This window comes from Papio anubis, unplaced genomic scaffold, assembly GCF_008728515.1.
Source record: "Papio anubis isolate 15944 unplaced genomic scaffold, Panubis1.0 scaffold1436, whole genome shotgun sequence".
NCBI classification, from domain to species: domain Eukaryota; kingdom Metazoa; phylum Chordata; class Mammalia; order Primates; family Cercopithecidae; genus Papio; species Papio anubis.
Genome location: NW_022161399.1, coordinates 2,196 through 16,791, shown reverse-complemented (window position 1 = coordinate 16,791; position 14,596 = coordinate 2,196). Strand labels below are relative to the sequence as shown.

Genomic DNA, 14,596 nt, shown 5'->3' with positions numbered 1-14,596 from the left:
GCCGCCAGAGCCCCTCACCCTGAGATGGGGTAAGGAGACGAATGAGGGGTCATGTCTCTTCCCAGGGTAAGCAGAAGCCCTTCTGGAGCCCTTCACCAGGCTCAGGGCTGAGGCATGAGGGTCAGGGCCCCTCACATTCGCCTTCTTTCTCAGGGCCATCCTCCCAGCCCACATTCCCCATCGTGGGCATCATTACTGTCCTGGTTGTTCTTGGTGCTGTTGTCCCCGGAGCTGTGGTCACTGCTGTGATGTGGAAGAACTAGAGCCCAGGTAGGAAAGAGTTGAGCTCCAAGTTTTCTTCTTCCATTGCTGGATTTCAAGCCCAGATGGAAGCTGGCTCATTTCCTGCCAGTTGTGAGGCACCATCTCCATGCACATTTACCCTGTTCAGATGCCCTGTCAACTCTTACTCTTTTGTAAAGCACCTGTGATATTGAAGGACAAATATATCACCTTGATTGTGGTCATGGGAACCTGACTCTCTGCAGTCACAAGTCAGGGGAAGTTCCCTGCTAAGGACAGACCTCAGGAGGACAATTGGTCCAATTTCTACACATCCTCTTCCCTCGGGTTTCCTGATCCTGACCTGGGTCTGCAGTCACAGTTCTGGAAACTCCTCTGGGATCTCATGGCCCTGCCTCCTCCCTGGCCTCTCACAGTATGTTTTCTTTCCACAGATGGAAAAGGATCAGCCGTGGTCAGGCTTCATGTAAGTGTGCTAGGGGTGGGAGAGTGATCCCTGAGATCCTTGGGATACTGTACACAGGAGCCCCGTCTACAGGGTGTAGACAGGTGGGTGGAGCTCACCCACCCCACAATTCCTCCTTTAGTCACATCACCTGTGAGCTCTGACCAGATTTTGTTTTTCTTCCACCCCGAACAGGAACAGTACCCAGGGCTCTGATGTGTCTCTCAAGGCTTGTAAAAGTGACACCTTAGAGGGCCTGAAGTGAAGGAGGAGTTGGGGTAGATGGGACACAACTAGGTTCTGGAGATTCTTTGATTTGGAATTTTTCAATGTGTTGGGCTGTTCAGTGTCACCACTTACCATGACTGACTTGAATTTGTTCACGACTATTTTTTTTCTAAGACTGCCTTGTGAGGGACTGAGATGCAAGATTTGTTCATGGCTCCTCTTTGAGACTTCAAGGGCCTCTGACTTCTCTTTCTGCCAAGGCGTCTGAATGTGTCTGTGTCCCTGGTGACAGGTGAGAAGCAGGGAGACCAGCCCACCCTCATGTCCACCATGACCCCTGATATCGTTTGGATCTCTGTCCCCACCCAAATCCCATGTCCACTTGTAATCCCTAATGTTGGAGGTGGCGCCTGATGGGATGTGATTGGCTTATGGGGGTGGATCCTCCATGAATGGTTTAGAGTCATCTCTTTGATGCTGCTCTTGTGATAGTTCTCACAAGATCTGGTGTTTGAAAGTGTGTGGCACCTCCCTGCTCTCTCTCCCTCCTGCTCCAGGCAAGTCAGTCATGCCTGCTTCCCCTTAACCTTTCAGCATGCTTGAAAGTTTTCTGAGGCCCTCTCAAAAGTTAAGCAGATGCCAGAATCATACTCCTGTATAGCCTGCAGAACCATGAGCCAATTTAAACCTCTTTATAAATTACCAACTCTGGCCAGGCGCGGTGGTTCAAGCCTGTAGTCCCAGCACTTTGGGAGGCCGAGATGGGCGGATCACGAGGACAGGAGGTCAAGACCATCCTGGCTAACACGATGAAACCCCGTCTCTCCTAAAAATACAAAAAATTAGCCGGACGTGGTGGTGCGTGCCTGTAGTCCCAGCTACTTGGAGGCTGAGGCAGGAGAATGGCGTGAACCCAGGAGGCAGAGCTTGTAGTGAGCCGAGATGGTGCCACTGCACTCCAGCCTGGGCGATGTGTTTGGTGACTCCGCCTCAAAAAAAAAAAATACCAACTCTGTGGTATTTCTTTATAAAAGTGTGAGAATCAACTAATTCAGAAAGTTGGCACCAGGATTTGCATATTGCTATAAAGGAAGCTGAAAATGTGAAAATGTCTTTGGAACTGGGTAACAGGCAGAAGTTGGAAGAGTTTGGAGAGTTGAGAAGACAAGAAAATGAGTGGAAATTTGGAACTTTGTAGAGATTTGTTAAGTTGTTGTGACCAAAATGCTGATAGTGATATGGACAATAGAGTCCAGGCTGATGAGGTCTCAGATGGAGATGAGGAACTTACTGGGGCCTAGAGGAAAGGTCACTTATGCATTGGCAAAGAACTTGGATGCATTCTGCCCCCTCCCTAGGGATCTGTGGAACTTTAAACTTGAGAGTGATGATTAAGGGTATCTGACATGAAAGAAATTTCTAAGCAGCATAGCATTTCAGATTTGGCCTGGTTGCTTGTAATAGCCTCTACGTACATATGTGTGTGAGCAAAGAAACTGGAACTGATATTTAAAGGGGAAATTTAATACCCGGACAATTCCTAGTGGAGCTGCAGCAGCAGGACCCCTGCCAGGACTACTAAATGGTAGAGCCACTGGCAATGTGCAACCTCAGCCTGGAAAAGCCATAGGCATTCAGTTTTCACCCATGAGAGCAGCTATATGGGTTATGTTCAGCAAAGCCATAAATGTGGGGCTGCAAATGGCATTATGAGCCCAGCACATGCACCAGCCAGTGTGCTCAGGATTCAAAATATAGAGTCAAAGGAGATTATTTTAGAGCTTTAAGTTTTTAATGTCTGCCATGATGAGTTTCAAACTTGTGAGGAAACTGCATTCATTTCTTTTGGCCCATTTATACCTTTTGGAATGGAAATGTGTAAGAAATGTCTCTTCCACTGTTGTATTAATATTTTAGAAGTAAATACTATTTTAAAAAAATTTTATAGGCTCAAAGCTTTAAGAACTTACCTTGAATCTCAGACGAGACTCTGGAATTTTGAGTTGATGCTGGACAACCTAACACATTTGGGACAATTGGGAGAAAATTATTGTATTTTGCAATGTGAGAAGAACACGAGCTTTGGCTGGCTAGGGACAGGATGCAGTGATATAAATATTTATCCCCTGATACCTCATGTTAAAATCTGATGCCCATTGTGGGACGTGGGGCCTAATGGGTGGCGTTTGGGTCATGGGGACCAATATTTTATGAATAGAGAGATACTGCCCTCTCTATGGAGTGAATGAATTGTTGCTCTATTATTTTCCATGAGAACTAGTTGTTAAAAAGAGCCTGGCAACTTCCTACTCTCTCTGTTCCTCTGTTACCGTGTGATCTCTGCACATACCAGCTCCCCTTTGCCTTCTGCCATGAGTGGAAGCAGCCTGAGGCCCTCACTAGATGCTCAAACATTTCCAGACATCAGAATCCTGAGCCACATGAACCTTGTTTATATAAATTAGTCTCAGACATTTCTTTATAGCAACACAATATGGAATAAGACAACTTTCTCATCACAGGTATGTGTCTCTGGCAGCCAGCCCCCATTCTCAAGATATCCAGGATCTGCTCAGCCAAGAGTTTTCTCATCAGTACTCTAAAGACACTCTTATCACTCAAGAGTCTAAGGTTTTTAGGAGAAACCAGGGACAAAGACTAAATGTTTTTGTTATACTTCAGATTACCTGCTTTTCTTTGACTACATATCTTTTATAGGAAAAAGGATTATAACAGTAAAGAGGTATTGGCATATTATCAGAGTCTCATTCAGTCATTCAAAATTAGAACAGTTCACCATCCTCTTGTATGAATATGTCTCCCAGAATGACATCACTCATCACGCAGACACCACTCAATCTTACCAGGTTCCAAAAACAAGAATGGTCTCAGGGACATATGGCTTCACACTTTTAGGCATCCAGTATAATTGACCTAAGAGAAAATATCTTGTCTTGCTCACACCACCTTTGAGGAGTTAAGCTAATATTGAATTTTCCTCATTACATAACCCTTTGACTTATTCACTTACCCCCAGCCACTATTCCTCCCTCTGTCCCTTTATATCAGTCTTTTCCAGGTTTGGAAGTGACATTTGGTTTGTCTGCTGTGCTGGTCTAGACTGCAGGCAGCAGTAGTATTCTAGAATGTCTTCCCTAAGTCTACTCTTGATCATAGAGGGTAGGTTACATAGGTAAGGAACTAGTGGGGGCTATCTGACCACCAGGCTATATAGCTCTACTTACTGTTAATACTAACTTTGCCAGATGAAATGAATGCTTGAGAATTCTTACATAAAGGTGTAAAAATATAGTTATGGTTTTTTGCTTAGGGATAATTCCTATTTCTGGCACTTTTATTTACATCCCTATTCCTGATACCACGGCATCACATATGAAAAAAGAAATTTGAGGTGAAGTGTAGTCATTATTCCAGCATCCTCTCCCCTTAGGAAGAATTGTATGTACAGTCATAACAGCATCATCCTGATCCATCAGGACAAAGAGAGGAAGCTACCTAGTGGAGTCACTCTTGCAGCCCCACCCATGTTGACAGTGAGCACATTCATGGAGATATAAAAGCCAGTCCTTCATGTTTATATTGCCCAACAATTATTTTGGTAATTTTTAGACAACCAATGTTTTAATTGACTATGTCAATTTTCTATCAAAGTTTTCTTCTGAGGAGGACATCTCCCTGTGCATTGTTGGCAGTTGGAGGCTGTAAAGTGTGTTTTCTTGTGTAAAGAAATGGAACTCAGCAGTTCAGATTTGTCCAATCTCTCCTTTTCCGGTTCTTTCACAGCCCTTGAAGTACTGACATCTTCCCCTGGTTGAGCATAGCACAATCCAGAGTCAGTGACTTTCCTGTCAAGATTCACTGGCAGCTCCTTTGGGGTTGCTGGCATCAGTCTGGCTTGCCAGCTACATATGATCAAAGCCTTCCCATTAGGGACTCTGTCACAGAGCCATCTGCTGCCTCTGCCTGTTTTCTTGACTAACAGTCAAAACAGACATTATGAGAAATGAGATAAATTAGCAAAATTGTGAACAAAAGAGAGATTATTACTAATGATCCTTACGAAGTCAAAAAGCATTATAAGTGAACACTCTGAAAAACCTGAAGCCAATAAGTTAGATCACTTAGATAAAAAGGACAGATTATTAGAAAGATAGAAACTGCCAAAACTGACTAAAAAATAGCCAGAAAACCTGAAGAGAACTGTACACTAAGTTAGTAATTTAAAAACCTTCTCAAAAAGAAATGCCAAAGCCCGGATATCTTCACTGGTGAATTCTATCAAATATTTCAAAAGCTCTTTCAGACAAGAAGAGAGGAGGGAAGACTTTCCAGCTCATTTACAGAACTGGCATTACTCCCTCATATCAAAGTCATGTAAGACCTTACAGGAAAAGAATACCACAGACCAGTAAGTATCACCAATAAACATAAATGAAAACATCCTTAGCAAACATTGGCAGATGATACAACACCACATAAAAAAGGAATTACACTCCATGACCAATGGGATTCATCCCAGGAATATAAGGTTGGATTAACATTTGAAAATCAACTCATGGAATGCACTGTATTAATGAAATAAAAGACATAATTATCTCAAAGGATGCAGAAGAAACAGTTGACAAAAATGTTAACACCACTCATGTTCATAAGTTTCAACAAAATAGGAATGGAGGGGACCTTCCTCACTCTGATAAAGGGCATCTGTAAAAAACCCACAGCTAAAATCAAGCTTAATGAAGAAAGATTGAAGACTGAACGCCTTCTCCTAAGATGGGGATCAATGCAAGGATGTCCAATCCCATCACTTCTATTTAACATTGTACTGGAGATTGTAGCCAGTGCAATAAGGCAGAAAATTAAAAATTAAAGGCATCCAGATAAAAAGGAAAACATAAAACTCTATTCACAGATAACATGACCTTGTCTGTAGAATTCACAAGCAGATAAAAGCCTGCTAGCACTAAGCACTAAGAAATAAATCCAGAAGGCCCCATAAGGTATCAAATCAATATAAAATTAATTATTAACATATTTATCTATACAAGCAATGAAAATCTCAACTTTCCTATCACACTAGTTACAAAAAGAGCAAAATAGGAATAAATTTAGGAAGAGAGCAGTGTTTGTTCACTGAAAATAAAAAAAGATTACTGAGAGAAATTAAAGGTCTAAATAAATGGAGAGATGCGAGTTGGAAAGCTCAATAATACTGTTAAGATGGCAGTTCTCCCGCAGTAGATCTATAGGTTCAACACAATCCCTATCAAAATCGCAGCAGGGATTTTATAGAAAATTGACAAAATAATCCTAAAAATGTATATGAAAATGCAGAGGATGCAGAAGAGCCAACACAAATTTGAAAAAAAAAAAATGGAATGTCATATAAAACTACAATAATCCAGACAGTGTGAAACTGAGAGACATAGAGATCAATGAACAGAAGTGACAATCAAGAAAGATATTCTTACATTTTTTGTCAATTAATTTTCAATGAAGTTGCATAGGTAATACAATGTAACATTTAACACCATATAAAATATCAGCTCAAACAAATTAGAGAACTAAACAGCTAAAATTGATGAGTTAAAACTATAAATTTTTTTTTTTTTTTTTGAGACGGAGTCTCACTCTGTTGCCGAGGCTGAAGTGCAGTGGTGCGATCTCGGCTGACTGCATCCTCCACCTCCCGGGTTCAAGAGATTCTCCTGCCTCAGCCTCCCGAGTAGCTGGGACTACAGGCGCATACCACGACGCCTGGCTAATTTTTTTGTATTTTTAGTAGGAATGGGGTTTACCGCATTAGCCAGGATGGTCTCGATCTTCTGACCTCGTGATCCAACTGCCTCAGCCTCCCAAAGTGTTGGGATTACAGGCGTGAGCCATCATGCCCGGCAAAACTATAAAATTTCTAAAAGAAAATATAGGAGAAAATTGTTGTGACTTTGGGTAGTTAGACAAAAGATTCTTAGATAAAATACCAAAAGCATGATCTACAAATAAAAGAGAGAGAGAGAGAGAGAGAGAGAGAAATTGGACTTAGTTAAAATTTAAAACTTCAGGGCTCCAAAGACATCGAGAAAATGAGAAGACAAGTCATAGACTGGGAGAAAATATTTCACAATTTATCACAAATTACATTTGTGATGAAGAACCTGTATCCAGAATGTGACAAGTTCTTAAACTCAATGTAAGAAGACGAGCAACTCAACTAAAAATGAGCAAAACACACAAATATGCTCAACTGACTTTTACAAAAGCACAAAAGCAATTCAATGAAGGAAGGAGCGCTTTCCCAATGAATGGTGCTGGAACAACTGGACAACCACAGTGGAAAAAAATAACCTGAGCCCAAACCTCATGCTTTATACAAAAAATAACTCAAAATGAATCACAAGCTTTAATGTAAAACACAGAGTTAAAATCACAAACGCTGAGTCAGCTGGTGTCACAGGCCCACTTAGGCCAATCCGAGGCTGAGGTGGAGGGATCCCTTGAGCCCAGGGGGAGTCTGGAAGGACAGCCTAGGCAAGATTTTTTCTAAAATAAATAATAAATAAGTTAAAACTTTTAATTACAAATCTTCTAAGAAAAAGTCATCAGAACTAAGACTGGACAAATAGTTCTTAGACATAACACACCAAAAGTATGATCCCATAAAAGAGTAAAGGCTACAACCTGGATCTTATCAAAACTAAAAAACTGCTGCCTGTGATCTGTGCAAGAGCTAAAAAGACAAGCTACAGAACAAGAGAAGATATTTACAGACAACATATTCTGTAAAGACTGTATTCAGAATATATGGAGAAATTTAAAAACAACAGTAAAAATGAAATCCAAATACACAATAGGCAATAAGCAAGACATGAACAGACATTTCACTGAAGAGGATAAACACCGGGCTAATAAGCAGATGAAAAGGGAGTCAACATGATTATCCAGTAGGAAAATACAAATTAAAACCACAATGATGAGAATGGCTGAAATACAAAATAAAGGTAACAACAGATGCTGGCAAGGATGCAGAGAAACTGGGTCACTCTTATATTGCTGGTAGGGATGTATTTGAAAATGGTACAGCCACTCTGGCAATGGATATTGCAGTTTTCTTCAAACTGAACATGCAATTTACCATATGACTAGCAATTGCCCTCCTGTGCACTTATTTCAAACAAGGGAAAACTTAATGTTCACGAAAAACCTGTACACAAATACTCTTGCAGCTTTATTCATAATACCCCCAAACTCAAAATAATGCAATTGTCTTTCTGTGGGTGAGTGAGATCTGCTGTTTGAATTCATAACTGAGTCACACAAGTGCCCTTTCTCAAGGCTACCATCCTGCTTATCTGTGCAATAAGCGTGTTATGCATATTTCCCATTTTCAAACAAAGAATATTAAAGACATGTACTCAAGGATCAAAATTTAATGAACATAAATTTTTTACTGCTCCATCAAAGACATTCTTAAGTGGGAATGCAATTTGATGATACTGCCTGTTTCTGCTGAGGTGCTGGGTGTGTTACCTACCATGGCATTTGCAGCATTAATGGAAAAGTCAACATAATGAAACAGGCAGATGGCATCTTGGTATTTCTGTGAAAACAGGTTTCCCTCCTGGACTCTCTGAAGGCAGCTCAGGGGACACACCTTCAAAATGGCAAAGATCAATTATGGTTCCTAGTGGGACACAACCCCTAACCTATTCCAACTCAGCTCTCTCTCTCTCTCTCTCTCTTTTTTCCCTCATTCTTCCAACTTGTAATTGTATAAATTTTCAAATGTGTAAAGAAGCTGAGGCCCGGCACGGTGGCTCAAGCCTGTAATCCCAGCACTTTGGGAGGCCGAGACGGGTGGATCACAAGGTCAGGAGATCGAGACCATCCTGGCTAACCCGGTGAAACCCCGTCTCTACTAAAAAATACAAAAAAAATAGCCGGGTGTGATGGCTGCGCCCGTAGTCCTAGCTACTCGGGAGGCTGAGGCAGGAGAATGGCGGGAACCCGTGAGGCGGAGCTTGCAGTGAGCTGAGATCTGGCCACTGTACTCCAGCCTGGGCGACAGAGCGAGACTCGGTCTCAAAAAAAAAAAAAAAAGAAGAAGCTGAAAGAATAGTGCAGTAAAATTCAAGTTATCACTCTGATATATTTGATTAATATCTCTTTATATACATGAGAGCAGCATGTGGAATGATAGACAATAGAGACCCAGAAGGGTAAGGGTGGCTGGCGGTGGGTGTATAACAGAGGGGTTTCTTGTTGGGTACAATGTATCTGTCTGCAGTGACGGATGCACTGAAGGCCCCGACTTTACCGCAACTCAATATAGCAGTGTAGCAAAACTGCACCTGTGCCCCATGAATATGTACGAATTTAAAAATTTAAAAATAAAATAACATCTCTTTTTGTAGATACAGGTAGATATGTTGTATAGCGTGTGTGTGTGTGTGTGTGTGTGTGTGTGTGTGTGTGTGTGTGTAGAGAGAGAGGCAGCAGGAATGAAGAGATTAAGATTTTGTGACTGAGCCATTCTAAAGTAACTTAAACATAAAACATGCATGGACAAATGTCTGTGTGACAACAAACCTGAATATAAACATGAACGAATATGCCTATAAACACATCTCTGGATAGATAGCTTATGAACAAATTCCCTACCCCAGCTCCCTTACTGGTTACCCTGTGAACACAGGCAGGCAGGGAACAGGACCCAGCTAGGTTCCCTCATCCTTCTCTTGCATCCAGGCAGGTCCTGCATCCACTCCTGCTGCACAGAGGGCTCCCATCCCTGCCTTGGTCTGTTTCACAGGTGCTCCCCTAACTCTCTCTGCCTCCACTGCCTTACCTGGGTGGAGCTGAGGCTGCCCTGACCAAGAACAGCACCACCCACCTGTGCCCCCAAGACCAGGAAGTTAGGAGGAACCACGCAACAGGGCCAGGAACTATCCCACCTCCCCAGTCAGTCTGAACTGATGGCAGGAGATACTGATGCTTGCTTTACTCATCCTCATTCCCTGTTCATTTATTCTTCATTAATTCAATCCAATCTCCCCAGCAGTCACTTCACCCAAGAAGCACTGACCTCTACTCTTCATAATCAGGAAACCCCAAAGCACTCTCCATCCCCTCCCTGATATCACCCTTCAGCTCTACATCATCACATGTGGGCTCTAACTCTGCAGGCCGGTGTCCCCCACAGGGTCAACCCCTGAACATTGGCCCCAGATGTCCCCCATCTCTTCCCAGCCCTTTCTGTATTGCTGTGAATCTGTCCCTCACTGAGAACTGACAGGGAGATGTGGGGGAGGAGGGGAGATTTCTTTGTGCTGTGTCAAGGCATCGAGACAGACCTCTCCTTCTCTCCTGAACCTCACACTCTATCCCTTCCCAGACACTTGAAATAAAACGCAGACCAGAAATGTCTATTTACGAGTCAGGACAATTACCTTTTCTAGACAAGTTTATCTTCCTTCTCAGGGCTCAGCCATGACTGTGGGTGACCAAACAACTGTTCACAAAGGGCAGTGATCTCTTCAATGCCAGTTTATGAATCCACACTTTGCCACCTGCAGAGGTGGAAAAAGGCACCTCAAACCACCATCCAATAGTTATTCCTGGCCTTTACTCCTCACACCCATCTGGACACTCAGAGAGTGTGGAGGGCACCCAGGGTGCATGGTGGCAGTAGACGCCTTGGGAAAATGGGCCAGGAAGTCAAGGAATGCACCTCAGGTGACTGAATGTTTTTACAGTTCTGCACTTGCTGGAGAATGACCCCAAAAGATAAGACCAATTTGTTGACTACCAACTGATTTGGCTGAGCCATGGACATGGAGCAGATGAGCACTGCCTTTACCTATGACATGCAAGAGGATTCTGAGACCTACCTGCATCAGGTGAGCCCCACACCCAGAGGGACACCCACTCTCCCACCTCCTTACTCTCTGTATCTTTTCACACTTTACACCCTCATCCCTCCCTCTGGGAGTCTTCCCTCTTTGGGGTCTTCTAGTCCTAACCTCTGTCTCCTTCCAGGTGGCACAGGGCTTGGTCATCATGTTTGTGTCAGGTGACAATGATGCCAGGATCTTCAGTATGGGCAGCGTTGCTTTGAGGTCAGTGATACTGAGTTGCCTGATGAGACAGACGTCTCCCCCATAGTGAGCTTTGATCTCATGAAACCCTTTAGGTCCTCCTAGTTCCTTAATATGTTTGTCTTCAATCCTGTCATGTAGGTCATGGGCACCTGATGCATAATGGACACTTGGTTGGTTCATGCACCCTGGTCTTTGATGCTGTGTTGGGATGTTTTTCTGACCTTTATGTGGGGTCTCTGTTTTCTTTCATCATATTACATCTCTTCCCCCACTCCCGACTCCGTCCTCTGAACCCATACAGTACACCAGCCTCTGCAGGTGTGCCATGTGTTCCTGCCTCACTTCTTCCTTTTCATGCCTTATTCTCACCATGCCACATTTTCCCCTCAGTTGAATAGACATAGTAGGGGACTCACCCATTCTAGAATGTGACTGCCCTTCAGGAGGGGACACAGCAGGTTGGGGATGAAGGAGACCCTACTGACCCCACCCCTGACATCTTCCCCAACCCCTGGCTTCCGGCCTTCACCAGTACCACTCCTGAACCCCCATTCCTGATTGTCAGAATTTTCAACATCACTTTCAAAAATGAAACATAAATGCATCTGCAGTATGTGTGGTGCTCTCTCCCCATTGGGGCCTGAGTGAGGTTATTTTAGGGCATGGTCCAGGGTAAATTCCCAAGGCCTGGTGCCCTGCTGTGAGGTCAAAGGGGATGGGACTAAGACTGCAGAGTTTTCCCACCCCCGGGGCTACTTGCCAATTGCCGCCCTTGTGGGGGTCTCTTCTGCTTTCTCTGGCCTGGGAGACGCTGGGGTGTTTCTGATCCTGGGGCTCCTGGGGGGTGGTGCACATTAGCTCCAGGGATGGAGGGTGCTGTGGACACTGTGGGAAGCTTGGATGTCTCCTCCCAGGCTCTCTCCTCCCAGGCTCTCTCAGTGCCTCCTCATCTGTTTCTTTAGCTTTTGGATCTTGAGCACCAGGGCCTGGGCCCCCACCCACTCGTTCCCTTCCAGGAAGACCTGGTCCAGCTCCAGCTGTTGCTCAAGCAACTCCTCAGCTTGGGCCAGCTCAGCTGTGTCTGGGGCTCAGGGCCCTGGTGACAGGGAGTAGGGGAGGAGCATCAGCCAAGGCAGGAGGCTGAAGCCCTTGGAACCTGTGTTGCAAGGTCTCATGGTAAGTGAGGAATCTGACCTCCCTTTCTCTTTTTCCAGCCCATTAGCTTAAGTCCACCTGTACTGAGAATCCCAGGGAGCAACCTGTCTTGGGCATAGGCCTCTGGGGGGCAGATACAGATCCCTGGCTCAGGGGCTGTATCTGGATGCTTTGAACGAAGACATGGGGTCACTGGAAAGAGAGGACCAGCTGTCTCTCCCCACTGAGAAATAATTAACTGTTAGATGAGGGGAAATTCCTGTTCAAGGACTCTGGACTGTGCTGCTCTGGGCAGGGGAGGACTGGGGAGACGGGGCCCTGAGGGCTGGGCTGGGATGGGGGTGGGAAGGAGCTGAGAATTGGAAACAGGTAAAAAGCTGCAGGGGTGAAAAGGGTGGGATTGAGAGGATTTGCCCCACTCCTGTACTGATCCCCTTTGTCTCCTGCACCCATGCACTTGGAGCCACATGGGGGGTGGCATCATCTTCCCACTGCCCCAGAGGCCGTTCTGCCCTTCCCTGCTTGCCTTGGAGTTTTGGGAGCAGCATGCGTATAAGCCCTGGGGTGCCAGGGACCAGGAGGGCAGGAAGAGACGAAGGAAACAGCACCGAGAGAGACAGGTGAGTGGGAGGACTGTGGCAGGTGAGGCAAGGAGCTGTCTGAACCGCTCAGCAACCTTTAGGAGCTATCTCTCTTCAGGCCTGTTTTCACTCCAGTGCCTGCCCTGACCTAGGCCCCCACTCCCACTGTACTCTCAACCTGGCCCCAGACAGGATCCCAAACAACTCCTGTTCCTAATGTGAAAAATGTTCCTGCCAGTTTAGGCAGAACTTGCTTTAGAGCACTGGTGCCCAGCCTTCCACAGGTCTTGCGTCTGATTTTCTTGGCACTGTGTCTTTTTTTACTTGTTCTTCTGCAAGGAAGGAATTATATCACTGGTTGGATGAGGCAACTGGCTCAGATGGGTTCATTCAGCACTCACACACTGGGCAAGCGTCTGTTTGGGCCAGCTTTGGCCCAGATGTGCCCAAGGCTGTACAGCTAGCTGGTGGAAAGACCTGGAGGGTTCATATTCAGGTCCGCCTGACTTGAAAACTCATATTGACCTTACTTAAGTACTGATTCCCCCTTTATAATCCATGCCGCAAACTTCATTGTCTTATTTTAAGAAATTGCCACAGGAGCCTTTAGCAACCGCCCTCCTGATCAGCCAGCAGTCATCAACATTGAGGCAAGACCCTGCCCCAGCAAAAAGACTGAGATTACCTGAAGCCTCAGATGATCCTTAGCATTTTTTAGCAATAGAGTAATTTTAACTTAAGGTATATACATAGTTCTTTTATACATAATGCTATGGTACACTTAATAGGCTACAGTAGAGTGTAACTATAACTTTTATAGGCAATGGAAAAACAAAAATTTGTGTGACTTGTTTGTTCTCCATGGTCTGAAACCAAATCTGCAGTGTCTCTGAGGTACGTCTGTAATTTCCCTTTCCCTCTTCCTGCTGGCCCAGAATGACCTTGTTTCTTGTCCCTGTCTAGCCCTGCATGCTGCAGGGGTTTGCCTTCTCTGGTAGGTCTGGGAACTTTGCATTCTTGTAACCTTGGCTCCTGGCATATGACACTGGTACCAAGCTCTGTTGGACCAGTGAGCCTCCCCACACACCTTCTGAACTAGAACCAAAGCTCTGAGCACGCACCGTGCATGTGTGAGCCAGTCACGAGATATCGCCTTCCTGCAGGGTGTCCTGAAGGAGTGTTCTGTTGTGACTGGAGGACACAGCCATGGGCCCCCCGGGCAGAGGTGGTTCAGAAGGGAGTAGATGGCCCCAGTTTTTATCATCTGGGGACAAGAAGGTCCTGAGATAAAAAACCCATGTTTTAGAAGACAAACTGCCCAAGACTGAAAAGTGGCTAACCAGTTCACTATCTGGGACATCACTGGTGCACCGGGAGGGAAGACGGCCTCTGCCATGGGGTAGGGGTCCCAGACCCAGACAAGTGGACCTTCCTATGGATCAGTGCTTCTGAAGCACCTTTACATGGGGCCAAAGACCTCATGTTCATGATTAGCTGACTTGTTCCCACTCAGTGGAAAAAAATCCAGAACTTTTGCAATATTTTAGGAGAGAGGGATTTCGTCTTGTCTCTTAGTGCTAGCATTATGCATGACTCATTCTTGAATTGCAATGTGTACACAGCTTAAAGTCTTAATTATTAGAATATGAGAGGCCCAAACTACTGTTGTTATAGTTATGTAAAACTATACAGTGTAAGGTTAAACAACCCGCAACCAATTAACAGTGAAGATAAATTAACTACATTGCAAATGTAAAACAAGATTGGCAGCCCTTTAGGAAAAAAACAAAACACATGAGACGTTGCAAAGGCAATCTAAATGACAC

The 14,596-nt window shown here is 44.6% G+C and overlaps 1 protein-coding gene and 2 long non-coding RNA genes across 3 annotated transcripts; 2 read left to right on the top strand and 1 right to left on the bottom strand.

Moving 5' to 3' along the window:
- Positions 1–621: 621 nt before the first annotated feature.
- Positions 622–11,403, top strand: LOC116272634. The gene is made up of 3 exons (XR_004181267.1): positions 622–1,208; positions 10,690–10,833; positions 10,973–11,403. It is a non-coding gene; the product is annotated as an uncharacterized LOC116272634 (long non-coding RNA).
- A 485-nt stretch (positions 11,404–11,888) lies between these two features.
- On the bottom strand, positions 11,889–13,289 carry MCCD1 (mitochondrial coiled-coil domain 1). Its single transcript, XM_031661391.1, is given in 3 exon segments — positions 11,889–12,122; positions 12,557–12,865; positions 13,278–13,289. Coding segments are annotated over 3 exon segments (555 nt in total).
- Positions 13,290–13,579: 290 nt separating this feature from the next.
- LOC116272633 lies at positions 13,580–14,293 on the top strand. Its single transcript, XR_004181266.1, has 2 exons — positions 13,580–13,664; positions 13,934–14,293. It is a non-coding gene; the product is annotated as an uncharacterized LOC116272633 (long non-coding RNA).
- The last annotated feature ends 303 nt before the right edge of the window (positions 14,294–14,596 follow it).